Below are 20292 nucleotides of genomic sequence, written 5' to 3'. Positions count from 1 at the left end.
CATGTAATGGGTGGCTTTCACAGTGTTCAACCTTATTTATCTCACATTTAGCAGCAGCCTCCCATCGCACATCGGGGGGGGGGGGGGCAATGCCAGCTAGCTTGTAGAGTTTTATCTACAGGTGTAGGTTTAAGACACCCTGTGATTATTTTGCATGTTTCATTTAATGCTATGTTCACCAGCTTTGCATGGGCAGACCAAACAGGGCAGGCATACTCAGCAGTTGAGTAACAAGGCCAGGACTGATGTTTTTATTAATTTTGCACCCCACGTGCTGCCAGTAAGTTTTCTCAGGGTGTTATTGCGTGCAGCTAATTTGAGCTTGGTATTCAAGCAGTGTTTCCTATATGCTCGTGTTTGATCTAAGGTGACACCGAGATATTTAGGATAGAAACAATGTTCAAGTTCTTGACCTTCCCAGGTGACTTTCAATTTCCTGTTGGCTTCACGGTTGTGTAGATGGGAAGCACATACTTGTGTTTTGGCAGGGTTAGACTTCAGGTGGTTACCTTTGAAGTAGCTGGAGAGATCTTTCAAGGCATTAGTAAGTTGAATTTCAACTGTTTCAAAGTCTTTTGCTTGTGTTGTTAGGCCAAGGTCATCAGCATACATAAAGCTCTTTGTGAGTGGTGGTTGTGGCTGATCGTTAGTAAAGATATTAAGGTCAGTGCAAGAACGCTGCCTTGGGGTAAGCCATTCTTTTGCTTCCTCCATCTACTTTTCCTGCCTTGAAATTCCACATAGAAGCTACAGTTTTCTAGGAGAGTCTGGATAGTTTTTGTGAAATAATAGGATCGGGTAATATTGGAGACTTTCTGCAGCATTTTCCTATGTTGCACCATGTCATAGGCTGCTGTAAGGTCAACAAAAACTGTTCCAGTAATGCAACCTTTTTCATATCCTTCCTCGATGTACTCGGTCAGATTAAGAATTTGGGTTGTACAATTTTTCCCTGGTCTGAAACCTGCTTATTGTGTAATAAGCTGGGGTTCAATTACAGGTCCTAATCGATTTAGTAGTATCCTCTCATATACTTTATATAGATGATATAGGAGTGAGATAGGCTGGTAGTTCCTGGCATTGGAAGCGTCTTTACCAGGTTTTAAATTGGCAATTATCTTAGTTTTCCTCCATAGTCTGAGAATCTGTTTGTGTGCGAAGCATTGATTGTAAAATTTCAAAAGCCAGTTTTCAGCTTTGGGCCTCAAATGTTTTATTTGCTCCATTATTAAGTCATCTAGGCCAGGTGCTTTGCCAGTTTTACATCGCTTAATAGATTCTCTGAGTTCTTTCAGTTTTGTGGGAGATGTCAGTTGGTGGGTTTCAAGTTCTGGCACCTTGTTGATTTTCACCTTTATTTTCCTGCAGTTGGTTTTCCCATTCTGAATTAGCTGGTGTGCTATCTGGTCTGGTGTTACATTTGCATGTCCACAATTGACCAGAGGGTCACTATCCAGGCGTCTCAGCAATTGCCAGGCTCTTTGGCTACTCTTAGATATGTCAAGATTCTCAAGTAGTTCTATCCAGCAGTCTTTTTTAGCTTTAGCTATGGCTGTAGATAACTTTTGACTTGCTGCTGTAGTCTTGTTATAAATGTTTGATGAGTTAGAGCAGTGGTTCCCAACCTATGGTCCGTGGACCACCAGTGGTCCCCAAGAACTAAAATGTGGTCTGCAGCCTCACCATTACTACATTGTTGCAATGAGAGTGACTGGTCTCGCGAAACCCTCTTATAGTGCCAAAGCAACAGGGATGTCGGGAGGGGAGAGGCTGACTACCCTCGAAAGGTACATCAAAAAGCTTTCTGACTGCTGCTCCTCCTCTCCTCCCTCCCCCTGAGCAGAGCCATTCCATGTGGCACCTGGAAATAGGGATGCCTTGGTGTCTAAAGTTGTCCAAAGACTGATTCATAGCCTTTTTGGTACTAATGTTGGAGAGTGGTCCCTGGTCAGGTGGTCCCTGGTCAAAAAAAAAAAAAAAGGCTGGGAACCACTTAAAGAACCCTATTTAATTTTTGACTCTATATTTTATAATGTCAAGTGATAGTAACTTTTCAGGCATTCTAACATTTGGGAGTGGGAAAAAAACAATTTTCATTCAACTGCATCTTTTAATCCAAAAGTGGAGTGGACTTTCCACCTTAGCTTAGGGGTTCAAATTGCCCCATGTTGTGCTGTGGCATCTTTTTCCATTGAAGACGTTCATGAATGCTTGTCCTGGCCAACATCCTTTCTTGTAAGAACATCTTGAGATTTGCTTAAACCCATATATACTAAACAGTATATTTGAGGAAGATTAAATGTGAAAAATTGCATATCCCAGGATACTGACCAAAGTCATTTCCTGACTCCCAAAGGGTGGAAATCCAGGGATCACTTGTGCTAGTATAGGACAGCTGAATCTAGTGTCTCTGCAATTTCTGACCCATTTGTGAATCACCCAGAGAATGTGTTAGCTTTGAGAGGAGGAAGGGTGGATTGTAATTTCATACAAACCTTTATTGCCAGGAAATCTGGATATTTCAGAGTGAAGACATCAGTTATACTTCCAACATTTAGCCCTATTGCTGTCTAGTGAATACCCTTTAAAATAAATAAAGAGTGTTATGGCCCTTCTCCATCATGCTCAATATTATTGTCCATGTTGAAGAAATATATTCCTCCTGATAATTCTAAAACTCGCTTTAAAAAAAGTTGGCTTGACCATTTTGTTGATTCTGCAAAAATTTAGTATTACTGGTCCAGTTTTGCTTGATTAGTTGTGAATCACTAATAGTGTCCAACATGTTGAAATCATTTCCACCTTGGATTTTGTAGTTGTTTTTGCAATTATCTTAAAATCAGTGATTTTGAAAAAAAGCCATGGTATCTTCTGTCTCCAGCTTGCTGTAGCCTGATGAGGAAAAGAGCCCCACAGGGATCATTTCCAGAGTTGTCTTATTCTCCATGGCTGCACTATCAAACATCTAGTTTTCCAAGAAATAGGAAAGGTTTAACAGACTCAGGAAGAGCAGCAATTTCTGTGTGTAGTGGGAATCATATTTGCATAGCTGTGCTCAGTCATGAGAGAACATCCTTGAATGAAAACATCCTAAGAGGAATGCTGAAAATTCCTATTCCTACATGTGCTATATTACTGAATGTTCTAATAAAGGAACAGGGATTTTAAATAATAACAAATTTATTTATTTAGCAACAATCTCAAGCTAATTCATGTTTGCTGAGTGCAGATGAAAGCAAAGGTGTATTATGGCCTGTGGCAAAGATGGATGGCCACGTTTTTGGATCAGGGCTCAGAATACCCCCACAGGGATAAATTAATGCGGGTATTTAGTTTCCCTTTCCAGTGATTTCATTTAATCCAAGATCTTTGCCTCCAGGATTCTCATAGAGATCTAATTCCTTGCTTAATAGAGGTAATGACTTCATGGTCCCCCTCCCCCCTTTGCACCATTCTAATGTTTTTGCTCCTGTTGTGATTGACTCTTGGTATATTCAAAAGATGTAAGAAGAAAGTGGAGGCACATTAAGATATTTATTTATTTATTTATTTCCCTATATTTATACCCTGCCCCTCTTACCCCCCTTGGGGGGGGGGGGAGACTCAGGGTGGCCTCACAACAAGCACCATATGATGCCATCACCATCATAAAACATTCAACAGATACAGTAGAAACATTAAAACAGGTAATTAAAAACAATTGATTAAACCCTCCAGTTAAAAACCAAATCCAAGTCTGGGTCATGAGTTGCCTAAGTCTTCTTTCCACTTGCTGCTATGCTATTCACTGGCTGAACACCTGGTCCCATAGCCAAGTCTTGAGTTTCCTTCTAAAAGACAGGAGGGAGGTGGCTAATCTGATGCCCCTGGGGAGAGAGTTCCATAGACGGGGGGCCACTGCTGAGAAGGCCCTGTCCCTCGTCACCACCAATCGCATATGCGGTGGCGGTGGGATCGAGAGCAGGGCTTCTCTAGATGATCTTAAACTTTGTGATGGTTCGTAACAGGAGATACGTTCAGACAGGTAGTCTGGGCCAGAACTGTTTTAGGGTTTAAGAACATGTTTTGACCTGAGTGTACCCCATTGACTTTCTTTAAGGGCCACTTAGAATCAAAATTCTGAAATTTCTGAACTAGGAACTCTCAAGGCATTTACTGGACAAGTGTAAACAAATGATATAGATACATTGCATATAGATCTATTGGTTTCTTTCTTGGTGTAGCCAACCACATGGAAAGTGTGTGGTTTCCTGCTAATGTAGATGAGAACTATATGTAATATAGAATAATTGTTTATATTAGTAAAATTCTCCTTATCTTGAAGGATGTGGTATATTGGAAGACTAATAATTAAATTACCTCTGAAGCACAGACTTATCATATCTCTCCTTACAGAGGAGATTCCCCCTTTACATTAGTAAGATCTTCCTAACTGTGAGAACTGTTCAGCAGTGGATCTGCCCTGCAGTGTGGTGGCGGCTCCTTCTTTGGGGGCTTTTAAACAGAGGCGGGATGGCCACCTGTCGGGGGTGCTTTGAATGCGATTTTCCTGCTTCTTGGCAGAGGTTGGACTGGGTGGCCAACAAGGTCTCTTCCAACTCTTGGATTCTATGATTCTCATAACTATTCTGGCAGAAGCTGCGTTTTCGGACAATATTCTGTGTACCTTTACATGGAACTTCACATGTAACCAGCTTTTACTTGCATCTTGCTAAACCATAAGTTCAACCACATCCTGTGTCAAAAGATCTGCATTTTTAAGTCATGCAAAAGTTATGAATTGCCCCCTAGTAGTTTCATTGACTAGTGAGTCATTCAGCACAGATAACACCAAAAAGAATTGCACTAGAAAAACCTTTCTGTTTACCAGAAATATCTGCTCAAACTTTCTAACTAGTACAAAAACAGTTCTGGTAAATGCCTATTGATTCAAATATATATAGAAAGATGGGCTGCCATTGTCTCATAACTTGATAGTCTCATAATTTGAAAAGGGTGCTTACCTGCAGGGATGGTACAAAAGGAGGCATTGTCCCTCAGTAAGACGTCTGCTCTCCAAATGAAATCTTCCTTCATTCCCCAAATTTCTTGCATTGTAGAGAATTGGACACTGAATATAATTCACAAATGGACCTCTTACATTTGTTGTGCACATTTTCCCTTGGTAAGTTTTCCTGGCCACTAGTGTTTGATACCTACATCTTATTTCCATTGCTCAGTTAAAGTTTTCAATTTCTGCAAGGAAAAGTTCTCATCCCCACCAACCCACACAGCCCTGTAGCTAAACTTTTGATTATGGCCCCAAGCTTCCATCGATATTATGAACTACAAGTGAAAAAAAGCTGAATCTGAAAAGAGATTGCAGTTCAATCTTGGTTTCCAGTGCATTCGTACTGTATCCTGAATTCACCTTCTTAGGTGCTCTTTTCACTGCTGTCCAAAATGGAGTAGATGATATTAGGACAGACTGGTCACCCTGTTACTAAAACCTTCTGCTTTTATTTCCAAGATCCAATAGCTAATCTTAGCTAGAATTAGACCCTCTGAATCAATATGAGCTGGCATTTATATACATTGAATTGATTCAGCAGGGCTACTCGTGTTGGCATCATCAACTAGATTTAGACTAGAAACACATTGATTTCTGGAGATCACAGACTAATGGGCAAAATAGTGTGGACTACATATGAAATGTTACATTGATGTCTATCATCCAAGGTCAAACATTATTTGAAGAATGAAGAACTGTAAAACTTAATGTTTGGTGTTAAAGGTTATCAGAAGAATGATGGATTATGCAATATTTTATTACTCAAGGTTGTAGATGTGCATAGAATGTTCAACATCAGTCAATTATGATAATTAATGGATAATAAATATTGTTGTAAACAATAACTATCTGATATATAGCTGTCATCAAAGAAAACTCAGGATCAAATGATAAACATTTCACAAATCTGTTTAATGACCACAGCAGACCAGTGGGCATCTTGGGTGTCAACAGGTTAAGGCATGACCTTCAAGGATAAGAGGTGAGGGGGATGCCTACATTATAAATTCACATACCTTGCCTTGTAAGTCAAAGGGAGGAAAATTAATAGTATATTAGGCATTATCAAGTAACAGATAATTAACAAAAATGTCAACAACTCAGAAATAGACTAGTATCAGACTTTTTATGGGTTACATTCTTGAGATTATAATTGTATGAATATGTTGTGAAAATATTAGCTTCTTCTACCAGCATCTGAGGCACACCAGAAAATTGAGAACATGTTAGTGGATAGTTATGAACCTTGGTAAAATGTTTATATTTATACAGAGTTCTCCTTTTAAATCTTCTTAGTGATTCCTGTTAGAATACCTTTGGCTCATTTAAGCCAGTTTTTTTGATTATCAATTGGCTAATTAATAGATAATTTAATTAATTATAAATTGGTATTTAAATGTTGTTGCGTGATGACATTAAAGAAAGCCATTGCGGATAGACACAGCAGCCAGGCACTCGTCCAACACCCGAGAGGCCTCCTTGGAATTAGGTGGAAAAGAGTAGTAGAGTTGTGTGTCATCTGCATAGAGATGGCACCCAACTCCAAAACTCCAGATGACCTCTCCCAGCGGTTTCATATAGATGTTAAAGAGCATGGGAGATAGAATAGAGCCTTGCGGGACCCCACAGGTCAAAGGCCAGGGATCCGAGCAGGCATCTCCCAGCTTCACCATCTGGGTTCGTCCCTCCAGGAAAGACCGAAGCCACGACAGAACCGTGCCCCCGAGACCCATCCCAGAGAGACGACCCAGAAGGATACCATGATCAATGGTATCGAAAGCCGCTGAGATGTCCAAGAGAACCAACAGAGTCACACTCCCCCTGTTCAGCTCTCTACGGAGGTCATCCACCAAGGCGACCAAGGCTGTCTCGGTGCCGTGACCAGGCCTGAAACCAGACTGATCTAGGTAGTTGATGTCATCCAAAAAGCCCTGGAGCTGGGAGGCGACCACCCGCTCCAGCACCTTACCCAAAAAAGGGAGGTTGGAGATTGGCCTGTAATTGTTCAGCACCGTGGAGTCAAGGGAAGCCTTCTTGAGGAGTGGGCGAACCACAGCCTGTTTCAAATTAGATGGAAAAATCCCTTGCTCCAACGATGCGTTAATAATCAACACAAACCAATCAACCAACCCCTCCTTGGCAGATTTAATGAGCCAGTATGGGCAAGGGTCTAGAGTCGAAGTGGTCGCCCTCACAGCCCCAAGGACCTCTTCCACGGTCTCAGGAAGAACAAGCCTAAAAGAATCCCACAAAATTGGACAAGCAGATACCTCCGTCACCTCTTCTGGTACTGCGATGAAATTGGAGTCGAGCTCAAGGCGTATCTGAGCAACTTTGCCTGCGAAATGGTGTGCAAAGTCGCAACACCGAGCTGCTGGGTCGTCAGAGATCTCCTCCACCACAGGTGGGTGAAGGAGCTCCCCGACAACCCGAAACAGCTCTGATGATCTATTTGCTGCAGACTCTATACGGGTGGTTGTGAAAGATTCCCTGGCCACCCGTATAGCCACGGAGTATGCCCTAAGGGAGGCTTTAGCCCGTGCTTGATCAGACACGTCCCGAGATCTCCTCCACTTGCGCTCTAGCCCCCTTCTCGTATGCTTCATCATAGCGGACCATTGAAAGTCAATGGTGCATTAGAATTGCACACATAAACCCAGCTGTGTGAAAAGGCCTGAAAGAATCTCGACCCTCAGGGGTAGTGGGTGTGAAGAGGCTGTTCTCAGTTGTGGTGGCAGCCCCGAGAGCTCTGTGGCGCCTGGAGAAGGAGACTCGGGCATTCCTGCTGCTTAGCCCCATGGTGAGAGACTCGAGGATCCCAGGCAGCCCTCAGGTCTCTCGCTTGCCTCCTCTAGACTGAATCCCATGTGGTTTCGATCTGGCCTCATTCACGAAGCCTTCAAAATCTTCCCATCAGTTTGCAAAGACCTTGAACATGAGGCCAGTTGGGAATTGTGCACAGCCTCGATCTGACGGAAGGGCATGGCTTTCCAAATGGCCTTATTCATGCTGCCTGCTTCTCTGATGTGCTGTGTGCGTACTGCATTACATTTGAAGGCAAATCCATTTTTTTGTAATGTGCACCTTCAAAATAGAAGTGTGCATTACATTTGATGGTGCATTATATTCAAGTAAATATGGGTACTTTTCTCTCCTATGCTTTCTGCCTTATCATTTAAGGCTTTAGCATGCCACTCAGCCCTCAGCATCTGAGGCAATGCTTCTGAAACCTGTTGCTTCCCCCATCCCAAAAAGCTGTCTCTTTTCTCCTATGGAGAAAGCTATTTTTAACATTTTAAAGATTCTCTCTATAACTTTAATACTTTTGTATAAGCTGTTGTTGTTGTTGTTGTGAAATATTCCTCCATCACACACAGCACATGCATATCCTGTGTAAAATGATGCATCGAAGGAAACCAATACAGGAGAAAGAGTGTGTCTTGTACATTGGGAAAACATAGCAATACTATGACAACACTATATAGAAATAGCACTAAAGCACTGTACTTTTCTTATTGTTGCAAGATCTCTGTTCCATACACTCCCTTTCTCCTTCATTAGTCACTTCCAATGCCTCATTTCATACAGGCTTTGTGTGCTAATGGTTAGGGTTAGGGCTTGTGTGTTGATGGTTTGCAATACAACTGAGTCACCTAAGGGCTGAGAAGGGCAGTATAAAAATATAGTAAGCAAGCAAGCAAGCAAACAAACAAACAAATAAAGCATCTGAAGGCAAAACATGGAAAAGTATGGGTGGGGTGGCATGCCCACTTTGAACGTCACAATCTACATCACAAAACAAGACCTTCACAAATGAACTGAAATGAGGTCAAAAAGTCTGAAGAATGATTGAATAGGGAAGTAGCAAGAATAAGTGTAGAGAAACACCATTAAATGATGTTTGGTTGTTTACATACTGCAATTCGGTTCTGGTGATACTAGATGAGAGACTACCTCCTGGGCACACAGAAGATTGGGCAACCTGGAAGATACTGAACAGGCTGCACTCTTGGACCATGAGATGCAGAGCCAACCTTAAGAGATGGGGCTACAAAGTGGAGTCTACAACATGCGAATGCAGAGGAGAGCAAACCACAGACCACTTACTGCATTGCAACCTGAGCCCTGCCACATGCACAATGGAGGACTTTCCCACAGCGACAGTTTCTGTTCAAAGGACATTTAGCATAATGCCAAGTTTTAAATTTTGTTTGTGTTTTTAAACTAATTATAACTATATCCTCAATTAGCTTCTGACCCAATAAATAAAAATTAAATGATGTGGTACAATGTATTGTCGAAGGCTTTCATGGCCGGAATCACTGGGTTGTTGTAGGTTTTTTGGGCTGTGTGGCCATCACAGCCTCTGAGGATGCCTACCATAGATGCATGTGAAATGTTAGGAGAGAATGCTTCTAGAACATGGCCACACAGCCCGAAAAACCTACAACAACCCCGTGATGTGGTACAAATGGCCAGTCTGAATGTGTTCGCCTTTTATTCCAATACCAAGACTGAAACTAACTGGTAGAAATTTGTGAGGTAGTCTTTTGGCCAGCACTTCTTTGACTACTGGATGTAGTCAGGGATCAGTAGAGCTCCCCACCCCATACGGCAGGGTCATGTAATACACCTGAAGAAACAGCATTTTGCCTATTAAAACACATGTCACAGTTAACTGGCTTATTTTCAATTTGCAGGAAAGAAAAAAATTCTCAAATTGCAGGTTTAAAAAACACTTTAGTGTCTCCTCACAATAAATTATTTTAACATTCCATTTTAATATTGTGAACCATCATGTTGTTGATGTTTCTAACTGTAGTTCTGATTGTCTTTCTTTTCAGACTGCATATGTGTGCACTATTTTAGACCAGTAGACAAGAGTAGTTTGCAGAAATTATGCCTTCCATACCTTATTTTCTTGTGGTTGTTTTTAATTCTAATGCCTTTTAGACATTTTTTGAACCACTCATTGATTTTCAATTAGCAGCTTTCATAGTTTTGAGGACTCTTTTCATAAATGGTTCGATTGTAACTCTAAATAAGGTGCTGCAAAATACAGCAAAACACCTGCTTTTCCCCAAGAAGGAAAACAAAATCTATGCTGATTTTGTATTAAACTCCAGAACTCCATGCTGTGCCAACCACTTCCTTGAGCCAAGCTTGTCATCACGCACGCCATGTAGGCAATCTTTACTTTCATTTCCCATGTTACCTTTTCATAGTCTCCAACTATCCGAATTAATCTCGTTTTTTTTCCAATTTGTTTTTAAGAATGTTTGTTCTGGTGTAGAAACAAATCAGGATTTTTAAAAGTAAGGTAACTCTATGTCTGTAAGAAACTGGTCATCAAATGTTGTAAACCCAGCCTATGTGATGAACATTGTTTTACGGGTTTTGCATTTATAACATTATGCAACTGATTGAGGAGGCACAAATTTGGATTATGGTTACTCTTGGGCATTTTGCAGTACCCTTACTATATTCTGTATCATTCTGTAAAATTGTGAAAAGATGGAAATAGTTCCAGAGGATCTCATTTTGAAGACAGACTAAGAATCTGATGTGGATGTATACAGATTGAGTATGCCTTAACCAAAATGCTTGGGACGAGAGGTGTTTTGGGTTTTGAATTCTCCTCCTCCCACCAGATTTTGAAATACCCATATTTATATAAACATACATAATAAGGTATCTTGGAGATGGGACCAAAGTCTAAACAAGACATTCATTTATGTGTCATATACACAGTCTGAAGGTACTTTTAGAAACAACATTTTAATAATATTGTTCAAGTTTGTGTACTTTGAGCAATCAGAAAGCAAAGGTGTCACTATCTCAGCCAGTCATCTGGACACATTTCAGATTTTGGAGGATTTTGGATTTCAGATTTCCAGACAGTGGATGCTTAACCCGTTTATAGAATATAAGTCTGGATGTAAAAATCTACAACTCAAGATTTTAACAAGTGTTTGTTGATTTGACATTGAAGAAAACAGAGTGCATGTGTTTATTTTTTATTTTATTTTGTCTCTCAGGACTTGCACCAGGTCAACTCTATACGTATCCTGCCCGTTGCTGGCGCAAGAAGAGACGTTTGCATCCTCCTGAGGATTCCAGGCTCAAGTTGCTGGAGATCAAACCTGGTTGGTGCTCCCTCTCCAACCCCACTTCCTTCCTTTGTTTTCTAAGTGCTTTCCCTAGATTCATAGGTCAGGAAAAGTCTGCCATTCATAGTCATGAATCTTTTGACCTAGCCACTTTTTTGCCTATTCCCTTTTGTAGGTTGAGAATTTAGCAAAAATCATGTTTTTTTCCATAGCTCTCAAAATATAATGAGGGGGACATCTTCTCCATTCCAAATTCAGGAGCAGCTGTAATTAATTCAGTTGGAGATTTGCTTGGTGTTGTTATTGAGCCCTGGTGTTTTTATGATTTTTTTGAGTGGGTATTAAAAGGACACCCCAACAAACATTTGCTAAGTCTCCAGCCATCCATTAAAACAATAGAATGATTATACAATGACTGCAAACAGGAATCAGGGATGGTGTTTATGTGAAGTGACTTGCTATATAACTTGCTTAACTTCAAACACACAGTTACAATAACCTGACATAAATGGCCAAGGAGTATTGGGATGCACCTGCACTTTAGAATCACAATGTTCCCGTGCTACTTCGCGGTTTACTTTGTGCCGACTAGCTGTTTTGTGGTTTTTCAATAAATACAGTAATGTATATATTTACACTGGAGCTGCTCCTCTCTTTGCCACGTGCATCATGGGAGATGGCAGCCTGGGAAGCTGTCTCCTGTAGGTGCCCCACTTGCCTAACTCTTCCTCCTCACCTGCTTCCACTTCCTCCTCTTCCTCACTCTCCCCTGCAGATGGGAGCCCTTCTGGGTTGAAAGTGGGAGAAGGAAGGGAAGGAAGGGAAGGATGATGGACAGGTCTAGAGGGGTGAATGGCAGGTGGGTTGGGAGGGAGGAGGAGGGACTCACATGACATCATGAGACCAACCTGGTGCAGGGAAAGAAATACTGTCCCCCATGTTGTTTAACATCTACATGAAGCCGTTGGGAAAGATCATCCGGAGTTTCGGGGTGCGGTGTTATCTGTACGCAGATGATGTCCAACTCTGTCACTCCTTTCCACCCACTACTAAGGAGGCTGTTCAGGTCCTGAACCGGTGCTTGGCCACTGTGTCGGACTGGATGAGGGTGAACAAATTGAAATTGAATCCAGACAAGACAGAGGCACTCCTGGTCAGTCGAAAGGCCGAACAGGGTATAGGGTTACAGCCTGTGTTGGACGGGGTTACACTCCCCCTGAAGACGCAGGTTCGCAGCTTGGGTGTGATCCTGGATTCTTCGCTGAGCCTGGAGCCCCAGGTTTCGGCGGTGTCCAGGGGAGCATTTGCACAGCTTAGGCTCGTGCGCCAGCTGCGCCCGTACCTCGGGAAGTCTGACTTGACCACGGTAGTCCACGCTCTGGTCACATCCCGTATAGATTACTGCAACGCGCTCTACGTGGGGCTGCCCTTGAAGACTGCCCGGAAGCTTCAGATGGTCCAGCGTTCGGCAGCCAGGTTGCTAACAGGAGTGGCACTCAGGGAGCATACCACTCCTCTGTTGAGCCAGCTCCACTGGCTGCCAATCTGCTACCGGGCACAATTCAAGGTGCTGGCGTTAGCCTACAAAGCCCTAAACGGTTCCGGCCCCACCTACCTCTCCGAACGCATCTCCACCTATGAACCGACGCGGACTTTAAGATCGTCCGGGGAGGCCCTGCTCTCGGTCCCGCCTGCGTCACAGGCACGGTTGGCGGGGACGAGAGACAGGGCCTTCTCGGTGGTGGCCCCTCGGCTATGGAATGCCCTACCCATTGACATCAGGCAGGCCCCTTCGCTGCTGGCGTTTCGGAAGAAGGTTAAGACCTGGCTCTATGAGCAAGCGTTTGGCTAATCAGTTTGGCTAATCAGTGCAAGTAAACATAGGAAGACGGTAAAATTGAACATAGGAATGGCACAAGGACTACGAGAATGGATTTTGCTCTGCTATCGAGGCGTTATGAATTGCTAATAATTGTGTATTTTGCTATTGTGTATGCTGTGTTTTTAACTGTTTATTGTTGTGATAACCTACATTGTGTAAACCGCATTGAGTCGCCTAATGAGGCTGAAAAACGCGGTATAGAAATAAAGCAAATAAATAAATAAATAATAAATAAGGTGGGAGAGGCATCAAGCTCCCTAAAAAGAAAAGGGTGTGAGGATATACTCAGCAGATGAATACACCAAAAACGAAAGTAGGACTTGCACAGCGGCCACTTGAGATGCTACCTGCCGATGTGAGATTTTATATATATATATATATATATATATATATATATATATAGCATCCCTACTTCACGTATTTTCACTTTTTGTGGGTGGTCCTGGAACGTAACACCCATGATAACTGAGGGAACATTGAAATGCAGTTTGACACCACTCACTGCCATGTCTCAATGCTATAGCATTCTTGGAGTTGTTTGGTGACGCACCAGCATTCTTTGGCAGAGAAGGCTAAAGGTCTTGTGAAACTTCAGTTCTCATGATTCCATAGCATTGAACCAGGGGAATTAAACTGGTGCCAAACTCCATTAAATCTGCAGTATAGATGCATCCCAATCTAAAGCCCATTTTACACTATTAAATTATAGCACTATGTTTATTTTCCATGGGTGAATCCTGGGCTCGTGGTTTAGTGAGGCTTGATAGCTCTCAGGCTGAGAATTCTAAATTTTGTTGTTGTTTATTCTTTCAGTCGCTTCCGACTCTTCGGACCCTCTTCCTTTTTCCTTCCATTTTCCCATCATAATTGTCTTCTCTAATCTTTCCTGTCTTCTCATTATGTGACCAAAGTACTTCATCTTTGCCTCTAATATCATTCCCTCCAGTGAGAAGTCTGGCATTATTCCCTGGAGTATGGACTGGTTTGATCTTTTTACAATCCAAGGCATTCACAGAATTTTCCTTCAGCACCACAGTTCAAAAGTGTCTATCTTTCTTCACTCAGCCTTCTTTATGGTCCAGCATCCATAAGTTACTACTCGCATCCAAGTTACTATGGGAAATAGCATTGCTTTAACTGCGTGGATCTTCCTTAAACTGCAATACCCCCTTAAACTGCAAAATCCAAGGTTCTAGGATAGAACTATTACAGTTAAAGTGAAATGATCCAGCTATTTATTTATTTATTTATTTACTTTGCTTGTATACCGCAGTTTCTCAGCCCGACAGGCGACTCAACGCGGTTTACAACAAGGGTAAAACGTCAATCAAAACAATATACAATTTAAAACCATTAAGAACATAGTATACAAAATAATGACACATCAATAACAACTCAATAACATCTCGTAACTAGAATCGTGATCCAATTCGTCGTCCATAATTCTGTTCCTGTACTCATCATATTCATTGCACTGTTTATCCGAATGCCCGTTCAAACAGCCAAGTTTTTAATTTTCTTCGAAACACCATTAGCGAAGGGGCTGATCTCACATCCGTGGGGCCACCACAGAGAAGGCCCTGTCCCTCGTCCCCGCCAGCCGTGCTTGTGAAGCAGGCGGGATCGAGAGCAGGGCCTCCCCAGAAGATCTTAGAGTCCTGGTGGGCTCATAGGCAGAGATACGTTCGGATAGGTAGCTTGGGCCAGAACCGTTTAGGGCTTTATAGGCCAACGCCAGCACTTTGAATTGAGCTATAATTCTGTAGTGTGAATGGGCCCTAAGAAATCATGCAAGTGTGCATGACAGAGAGGAGAGAAAGATGGGATGGATTTCCATTCCACAGACAGATGGGCTTTAAAATTATTTTACTGTCAGGATGTCTTACAAGGAACAACAAGATATGTAGCTTTCACAATGCTAGTGCAATTCTTTATAAGAAGGAGTTTGTTTTTCTCTACCAAGGATAGGTATATTTGTTTCTATTTCATCTTTTGCTTCCTGTTCTCCTCATTGCAAAGCTTTTTATGAAATGTAGAGTTGGTGAGTGACTATCATTAGCTATTAAGACAAAAGGCATCTCTGGTGCTGTACATTGATCAGAAGGAGACGGTGCCAGTTAAGTGTGGTTTTTTCCAATATGAAGTCTGCCAGGGTGTCCCGTGATATTCGTTTGTGGCAGCTTCTTCAAAATGTGTCATAAGATCTGTTGGAAGCCACTAGATAAACTCTGGCTATTTGTTTGTTTCAGCTGGTTCCGATTCAGTTTTATTCGCCAGAGAGACAAGGAACAGCTATGAGATTAGGTTTTATCTGGTCGGACCATTGCAAAATTGGACATATTAGCATCTGAGAATTTCATTTGGCTTCCTCACACAAAATGACCAGATGGTCAATAATTAATGCCAAACAATTGTCTCTCTAAGAAGGTAAAATAACACTACCAGCTACAATAGTCATTTGTATGTTGCCTCACTCTCTTCTTCTACTTAGAAATTAAGCATGCAATCAAAGCTCAAAAATATAAAAATACTAGACTTCAATAAGTAGCCTCCCTATACCAGCCCTTCCATACTTTTTCACATTAATGTTTTTAAGTGGCTTCTAGTATAGCCATTTAGTATAAATATGGGAAATGTACCTGAAGGAGACCGTTATTTTTCTCACCAACAGTGTTTCATATAATTTGTATGTCTTTCAGTATGCACAGCTGTCTCTGTGGTAAGTGCTAAAAGGCTATATTAGCAGACCCCTTCTCTGTGGTATCCTAAAACGATTGATACGGCCAGACTGATAGCACGATCAAGAGTCTCAGGGTATTGTGCAGATTTTTGCACGTAAGAGCACAAGTTATCTTGAACCATAAGTTGACATCATTGTTTGGTGATATACAGATTTCTCTTATTCTCAAAGTTTACTGTACCTCACCAAAGGCTTAGTAAGGCCATTCTGTGAAAATGGGTTTTTATTGAATAATACAAACACATTCACCTCTGGAATCTAGCTCTGGAAAATTTTGCAGAAAGAGAAAGTTAAAGATTTGGTGTAAAAGAAATTTGGATTCCAGAAATCCTCACAGGTATATCTGTCAAGCAGTTGCATGACTTATTGCCTCTTTTGGTCCAGTTGAAGCAAGGATATTTGAGGAAGTCAATCTTTTGTGAATTCCAGTACAAATTGGCTCAATCCATGTTTCTGGATGGATTTTCTCCCGGAAATATAAAAGCAATTTTTAATGTGCAGGACATGGTGGTTTCTGTGCAAAAACAATATTTCTGTATAGAAGTATATACATGTTTTAAATAATAAATAATAATAATTTGTCTGTGCAGAAAATGCATTTTCTTTACAAAAATGTGCAAATTTTGTGCAGAATAGATTCCCAACTATATCATTTTTAAAGGCGGAAATAGCATTTTCTGCATGTATCCTGTGCAGAATATGCTGTTTTCTGTGCAAAAATTCCACACGCAGTTATTTTCTAGTATAAACCTCAAGTTTTGAATAATTTTCAAAAGTCTGCAGTATTCAAAAAATTTCTTGCAGCAGGAAAAAAATTGCTAAAAGTGACTTTGTGCTTTCTTTGGGAATGAAATTAATGAAAACTTATATACTTTCTGGATTAATGTGTGAATGATAATATTGCTCTCTAAATATTGAAGCACTAATATGGATTAACTAATATATATTTTGAAGCAGACTGTTTCTTGGAAGATGTATTTTAAGAGAAAAAAACCTCACAACCTCTGAGGATGCTTGCCATAGATGCAGGAGAAACGTCAGGAGAGAATGCCTCTAGAACATGGCCATATAGCCGCCCAAAAAGCCTAGAACAACCCAGTGATTCCATCCATGAAAGCCTTGAACAATACAAAAAATACATTAAATGCATATTGAAACTAGATCTTAGGAATTTTACTTTTTTGGTGGACTATACTTCCCCTTATCCTCCATCCAACTCTGTTTCTCAGGGGATCAGGGAACACGGTTTAGATCAGGGTCCTTCTCCAGGGGGAATGTGAGAATTGGGTGTAATGCTTCCTGTCAGGATCCTTCTTTTGATTAGTAGGAGGCAGATCTAGCCTTTTGTTTGCTTTGCTCCCCCTTTCTTATATAATGTGTATTCCTTCTTTCGAACTGTGGTGGCCTGAGGTTATAAGCACTAAATCTCAACTGAAATGCTGGTCAAGGACAAGCATGTGTTTCCTGTCAAGCATCCCACTTGATACAGAGATGCTGGGACTGAAAAGACTAAAGAACATGTACCCCTCCATAAATAATGGATAAAGGCCAATAAAAACTTGCTTCTCTGTTCTTCTCCACTTTCCAACAGTGTGTTAATTCATTCCTGAAAGATAGCAGGTGGCCTTCCAAAGAGGGGAATTCTTATCTGATCAACCAAAATATTTTTGCGTGTTTTCTAATTGCAACACTTCTGCATCAAGTTATAGCTCTGAACTGTAGCAAGTTCCAAACAAGATCAATCTAACTTTAGCTTTTCCTAACACAACATGCTATGATGGAGGTGTAGGTGGTGGACAATCCTGCTATTTATATTGGATGACAGTTAACACAGTATATGTGCAAGGGTTTGTGTGAGAAATTAGCCTCTGCCCACACAGTGAAGTCCATTTGTGTTCCTGTGTTTAGCTGCATTTCTTAAACTCACAGTTGTTTCACTAGGCAAAAGGTCATTGCAATGGCCTTCTCACTCAGGAGAAGTTTGATAAAGCAGGAAAGGTCTGCTGAAGTTTACTTTAGCCTAACCGAGATGGCATGTAAAACACATAGCTGCTCCCTATTAATAACTTTGCGTATTTTATCAAATGTTCTAAGGTTTGCAATTTTGTATACAACTTAATGTGAAAAGGTATGTAAAAGGTCCTACAGTATTTCAAAAGACCTTGTGGGCTTATTCTTGTTCCACAGAAATTGGGAAAAATGTAAAATATTGAAATAGCCTGTTTGCTTTTGTGTCTAGATGAATTCTGTTGCTTCTAAATCAGGGCTTTGGACTACAGCTGGCTGAAACCCCAAGCCAACATGGGCATGCTTTATTGGGAAATGGTTTTGGAACTGCCCTGAGCCCCCTCAGGGAGATAGGGTGGGTTATCAATAAAAAGTATATTATTTGAAACACAACAAGATGAGTCCACAGCAAACAAGATCACTCTGCTGGCTGTTTTATTGGTTCACATGTTGGATACTTCCCAAGTGTCTAGGACTGTGTGATGTATCGGTGAATAATGTGTGCAGATCCCAGTAAGATGGCCTTTTGCAGCTGACAGATGGTAATTTTGTCAGTGCCAATTGTGTTTAAGTGCAGGCCAAGGTCTTTAGGCACTGCACCCAGTGTGCCAATCACCACTGGGACCACCTTGACTGGCTTGTGGCAGAGTCTTTGCAGTTCGATTTTTAAATCCTCATATTGTGTCAGCTTTTCCAGTTTCTCTTCAATCCTGCTGTATATCATCATCATCATCATCATCATCATCATCGTCATCATTATTGAAGATGTAGCACCAAAAAGAAAACAATCCCCATTTCACTCTCTTTCTGAATCCAAATGAAAGTCCTTCTGTCTCTGTATCTCATATATTGAATCAGCAAACCAAGACAAATTGGCCGACATGAAATGCTGGAGAATGGTGAAATGGGTATTCAGCATCTAGTTCATACGTATAGACAGAACTGGGATTGCCACTGTTCCAGATTGGTCCATGTGAGGAACAGAATTCAGGCAGAACTGGTGGTAGGAAGTTCAATTTAGATACAGGACAGAATAGATGGGTTATGGGTTCATGTAAGTGGCAGGAGGGAAACAAGGGGAATTGGAGAATAAGAGAAAGAAATGGAAGTAGCCTGCCGCCATAAATTGTGAAGAACTAGAAGTGGCTGGGGAGCTGTGGAAGTCGTAGTCCAAAAAAGTAATATTTCCAAACTTTGGATAGAGAGGAAGGGAGAGTATGGGACCCGAGAAAGAAAACAGAGGGAGTGGGATAGCAGAAGCCTTGAAAAAATGGATAGATCAGATTAGCTTCTGTCACATGAGTATTAAGGAGAGCAGAGTTGCAAGGAGTGAAGTGAGAAAGAGGCCACAGCAGGAAATACTATATGGGTAATTTGGGTTAAAGAACCTTGATTGTCCTAGAAATCCTTGCAGAAATCTACTGTGTCATGTGTTTCAGTTACTCTTGACATTTGAATGGCATCTTTGGGTCTGGGTTGTTTTTCTTCAATTCCTCCTTTCAACAGACCCTCAGTGTTGAGACATGCATTCACTTGTTCTTTGTCCTACGGTAGACTCCAGAGATGAAATAGGCTTGGATGCTTCCACATGAGGTGTTTTTATGGGATGCTCACATGACATTGTAATCAAGTTGTCAATGTTAAATGTTTTGTTAGAGTATTATCTGGCTTTTCTCAAGAAACAGAAACCCTGGTGTTCCCACACCTCTGTATACTGGAATTATCTCCTCAAAAGATGTGGTTGGAGCAGGCCTGTAGCCAGAAGAAAAATTGGGGAAACATTTTTTCAAAGTGTATCATGAAGAGTAGGTGCATAACACAAAACAATTTAAATTATATGATTCATTCTATTTTTATATAGACTTAATTAAATCAAATTTCTATTTTAGTTACAAAGTTTCAAGTCTTCCCTTCTTTAGCAAGGTGATCCTATTGCCATTTTGCATTCCTTCACTGTTACCTTTCTGGTGGATGGCATTTAATTATCCCTGTTGAAAAAAATCAATATTTTAATTAGCGCTAAAACACCTTTTGAGCTTTGTTGTTAAACATTTGCACATCAGCATGAAAATGAAAGAGTTACAATTTTAATTAAATACTTTTCTGTAAAATGACTTGAGTTGTTTGAGCACATGAATATTTCCATTGTGTGTGTGTGTGTATACATATATTGTATAAGTAGATATATTGTATAAGTGTAATTTTTAAAAACAAAAAAAGGCATATATATATATATATATTCCTATTTTTTGTTTTAAAATGCTTTAAGCATTCATCCAACAAACAGAACAGGGCAAGTTTAATTAATGGGTGTTCAAAGTCAGTAATTAAAGTTTAAAATTAAATTACTAACTTTCAGTGGTGGGGAAATGTCAAATAACTTTTCAACTAAAGTGAATTGTATCTTTCCATTCTCCAGCCATATGACTTCATTCACCATCATCATAGGCTATCATTCGTGGCTGAATATGATTGTCTTCCAAGGGCAGGGTCTTGTCAGTGC

At 40.9% G+C, this 20292-nt stretch overlaps 1 protein-coding gene across 15 annotated transcripts in view; it reads left to right on the top strand.

The window, feature by feature from the left end:
* The window catches only part of DPF3 (double PHD fingers 3), a 242016-nt gene that overhangs the window by 123280 nt on the left and 98444 nt on the right, over positions 1–20292 (top strand). For all 15 annotated transcript variants that reach the window (XR_010908977.1, XR_009630592.2, XR_010908976.1 and 12 more), the window contains exon 3: positions 11089–11196. Coding sequence is in view for 2 of the 15 variants with exons in the window: in XM_060761458.2 (XP_060617441.2) it covers positions 11089–11196 (108 nt within the window). In the remaining 13 variants the exon portion in view is untranslated. The remainder of the gene's footprint in view (positions 1–11088; positions 11197–20292) is intronic.

Source organism: Anolis sagrei, chromosome 1 (genome assembly GCF_037176765.1).
Source record: "Anolis sagrei isolate rAnoSag1 chromosome 1, rAnoSag1.mat, whole genome shotgun sequence".
Taxonomy (NCBI): Eukaryota; Metazoa; Chordata; class Lepidosauria; order Squamata; family Dactyloidae; genus Anolis; species Anolis sagrei.
This window is presented reverse-complemented; position numbering and strand designations above follow the sequence as displayed.